The 4,032-nt window shown below is 55.2% G+C and overlaps 1 protein-coding gene across 1 annotated transcript; it reads left to right on the top strand.

Moving 5' to 3' along the window:
- Positions 1–395: 395 nt before the first annotated feature.
- Positions 396–3,792, top strand: SRPRB (signal recognition particle receptor, B subunit; the record flags this gene model as incomplete). Its single annotated transcript, XM_008936264.1, has 5 exons — positions 396–533; positions 668–750; positions 1,174–1,310; positions 2,153–2,207; positions 3,576–3,792. Coding segments are annotated over 5 exons (630 nt in total), but the record flags the coding sequence as incomplete, so codon positions are not given.
- Between the last annotated feature and the right edge of the window lie 240 nt (positions 3,793–4,032).

Below are 4,032 nucleotides of genomic sequence, written 5' to 3'. Positions count from 1 at the left end.
TGTGCTCCTCCCAGCAGCGTTTTGGAGTGTTTAGGTTTGTTTTCAGGGGGGTGGGTTCTGTGTGTGAGCAGTTCTCTTGCTTCACAAACGGTGGAGTTGGGATTCTGTATCAGGGACCTGCCAGGATGGGAGTTGGTGGTTTTGCTGAGCAGAGAGGCTGCTGCCAGGGCCAGTGTAAACCTGCTGGTGTGGCAGGAGGGGGACTGGGGCAGCTCTGTGACTGGCACTCTGTAGGTTTGTTTTCAGGGGGGTGGGTTCTGTGTGTGAGCAGTTCTCTTGCTTCACAAACGGTGGAGTTGGGATTCTGTATCAGGGACCTGCCAGGATGGGAGTTGGTGGTTTTGCTGAGCAGAGAGGCTGCTGCCAGGGCCAGTGTAAACCTGCTGGTGTGGCAGGAGGGGGACTGGGGCAGCTCTGTGACTGGCACTCTGTGCGTGGTGGCCAGTGTAAACCTGCTGGTGTGGCAGCAGGGGGACTGGGGCAGCTCTGTGACGGGCACTCTGTGCGTGGTGGTGGTCCCAGGGGTACTGTGGGTGAGAAGGAGCTCAGACACTTCCTTTCCTTTGGGGTCCAGGCTAAGCAGGATCCACTCCCAGCCTGTTTTTCCCCAGCCTGTGATCACGAGTACCCCGTGGTAGGTGTTGCTGATTCTTGCTTCTGTTCCCAGAGCTCTAACGTGACCTTAATCGACCTCCCAGGCCACGAGACCTTGAGGCTTCAATTCTTGGAGAAATTCAAAGCTGCAGCCAGGTAACTGGGTGGAGGTTGGTGTAAGGGGGGAGGGCAGGTGGTATTTTGGCCAGGGCTGAATCCCAGGATGGTGCTGGGGGTGCTGTGAGCTGGGCTGGATTCCCTCTGGGTGGCGTTGCCCTGAGAGTTAGAGCTCATGGGGTAGCAGGGCTGAGCTGTTGTTCTGCTGAGCTGTGTTTGGAGGGCATGGGGAGGCCGAGCAGCTGCAGGGGGCAGGGATTGGGGGTTGTGGCCTATCCACAGGGCAGAGAGAGGGGAAGATTTCCAGGCTCTGCTCGTGGGGTGTGTTCCAGCCACCACCTGCTCTCGGCTCAGCCGAGATGGATCCTGGAAACGAGCCTGTGAGCCCAGGCTGGAAAACCTGCAGGGGAAAGCATCTGCAGAGCTTCAGGCCCTGCCCACGCTCTCCCCTCTTTGCTCCAGGGCCATCGTGTTCGTGGTGGACAGCGTGGCCTTCCAGAGGGAGGTGAAGGACGTGGCAGAGTTCCTCTACCAGGTCCTGGTGGACGGCACCGTGCTCCGCAACGCGCCCGCGCTGCTCATCGCCTGCAACAAGCAAGGTGCTGGGGGGTGGGGAGGGGGACACACACAGCCAGCCCTGCAGGGTTGGGGCTTCCTGCCACGGCTGCTCGACTTCCCAGCAGCTGGAATTGCAGCCCAGGAGTGGAGGCTGAGGTGGGGAGCTCTGGGCTGGAGTGTTGGGAAGGTTCTCAGGTCAGGAGCGCCACGCGGGAGAGCGGCAGCTTCTCAGCCCTCGGTGAGGCAGGTGGCTGCTTGTGCAGAGCTGTCTCCCTGGGTCTGCAGGCAGCAGGAGATGGGGTCAGCTGTCTGTGCACACTCAGTGGCTTCAGGGGCAACCTCAGACCACCGTTTAGCTGCCAAGATTTTGGATTTTCTCTGCAGTGCTAGCAGGATCATCCAGTTACTAGGTTTTCAGATCCCTGCAGCTTTTGCAGTGAGGGTGTGGAGCCCTGTATAACAATCTGAAGCCTCTGGGTAATGTCAGATTTGGGTTTTTTTAGTTATTTTGTGCACTGGTTCAAGAGCTGTCTGACACCTTCGTGTCTCCACGTGCCACTGGTTAAACAGCTCTGCCTTGAGCTCTGATCCCAGGGCAGTGGAGAGTGCTGGGCCTTGTGGGTGGGACATCAAACCCCATCCTCTGCTTCAAGCAACTTAATGCTTAACAAGAAGAAATTAATCCCCTACATTATATCAAACTTTTGGGTGGCTCCCTGCAAACCCAGAGCTCTGGGGGCCCTTATCCTAGTGCAGACACAGCCCCTGCCCTGCCAGCTCTTACACTGCACAGTCTGGACAGGCCTCACTGCACCTTGGGGAGGAGGAGCCAGGTTCTGAATGCTGACAGAAAACCCAAGAGCCTTTTCTTTTCTCTCTCCAGATGTCACAATGGCAAAATCAGCAAAACTTATTCAGCAGCAGCTGGAGAAAGAGCTGTGAGTATGAGCTTGGATCATGAACCTTCTGAGCTTCTCTCATCTCCTCTCTTACCTCAGTGAGCTCCCTTGAACCACTGAAAAGTTCATAGTGGGAAAAGATCAGTCTGTTTTGTCTGTGTAGGTGTAACTGGGGTGAGAGGAGACTGTGTTGCCTCTGCATCCCTCACTAGGAAGGACATTAACCTGGGAGGACAAAGGATGTGTGGTCTGTTGCCATAGTTGTAAGAGGAATCAGGAGGAGAAAGTGGCTTCTAGACTGTGTGGTGTTGTCAGCTGCCAGGTGACAAATCCATCTGGGGAGGGACAAGCAGAACAGGATTTTTTGAGCTCTATTTAATCCCTGTGATGGTCTCTTTTAACCTCAGTGACTCTGTGATTCTATAACCTCTTTGGCCAGTAGAAGGCAGCAGGGTTCTGTGTGCTGGGGCCTCTTCCCAGGCTGCATGCCTGACCTTCCTCCTTTTAAGGGAGGAGTTAGTTGCCACATATTCTTGCTCTCCAAGAAAATAAGGATCCCTCAGTTCTGATGTGGGGCATTTGTCAGTTATCTGTGTGTAGAAGCTGAGTTTATAGGTGGGTTCTATGAGTTTTTTTGGGCAGTGTTATTCCTGCTTGCCCGTTGCTGCCATCCTCCTCCCTGTGCTGCTGTCCTTGTGTGGAGAACCCAAGGAAATGGCTGCTTGTTCCTGAACTTGCACCTCTGGGCAGTATTCTGTCCCTGTGTCCCATGAATTTACATCCATCCTGTGAATGAGGAGTGGCTGGGGCTGATGGAGAGCAGGTCACTGCCAGGTGAGGTGGAGCTCTCCATCCATGAGGCTCTACTAGGCAGTCAAAGGCTCACAAGCTGCCTGGTGCAGCTCCTTGGCTTGCCTAGCCTTGCTTTTTGAGGCCTCAAAAGGCAATCACACACATGGGAGTGTGCCAAGGGCAATCCAAAAAAGCCCTTGGCCCACTCCCATGGCAGTGGGGTGAGCCCCTCCATGATCCCTGGTATCATGGGTGCCTCTCTCTTCCCAGTTAACTTGTTCCACTAGTGCAGCACTGAACACTGTGGGCTAAATCTTGGGTAACTCCTGCTGACTGGTGTCTGACTGGAGGATATTGGGGACATTCAGATGAGGACATCATCACTGTTTACTCCAAAACCTGCCTTGAGTGACCTCCTCTCTGTCTTGCTCTCTGGAGCCTCTCTGCAGTGGTGTCTTCCAGCAGGGATTCAGGAGAAGTCAGCCAAAGTGCCTGTGCCTGGCAGGAGGAGCTGTGGGACCTTCTTTCCTTGGCCTGCTGCCCATCTCAGCAGCCGTGGTGGAGGGGATGTCCCCCTGGCTGGCAGCCCCTGACCCTTTCCCTTCCCTCTCCCAGGAACACCTTGCGAGTGACCCGCTCCGCAGCCCCCAGCAGCCTGGATGGCTCTGGCACGGGGGGCCCTGCCCAGCTGGGGAAGAAGGGCAAGGACTTTGACTTCTCCCAGCTGCCCATGAAGGTGGAGTTCGTGGAGTGCAGCGCTCGGGGCAGCAAGGGAGAGGAGGGAGATGCTGACTTTGAAGGCCTTGAGAAGTGGCTGGCCAAGATTGCCTGATGGAGAAGGGCAGGATGCTTGGGGACTGGAAAGAAGCTGGTCTGAAGCACTCAAATCTCATCTCCTGTAGAAATAAGAAGGTTCAGATGGGTCTCAGCAGTGTGGTGTCTTCCTCTGCTGCTCGTGGGGCAACATGACACAACTGCTGGTCTGATTCTCTCTATCTGTTCACTCTGCAACATATTTTTTTGCTCTCCCCTCTTTTCTTTTGCTGTAGGATGCTGATCATCTGGATTTCTA

This window comes from Merops nubicus, unplaced genomic scaffold, assembly GCF_000691845.1.
Source record: "Merops nubicus isolate BGI_N331 unplaced genomic scaffold, ASM69184v1 scaffold27612, whole genome shotgun sequence".
NCBI lineage: Eukaryota > Metazoa > Chordata > Aves > Coraciiformes > Meropidae > Merops > Merops nubicus.
Note: the sequence above shows the minus strand (reverse complement) of the source record. Positions and strands in the feature narration are given on the sequence as shown.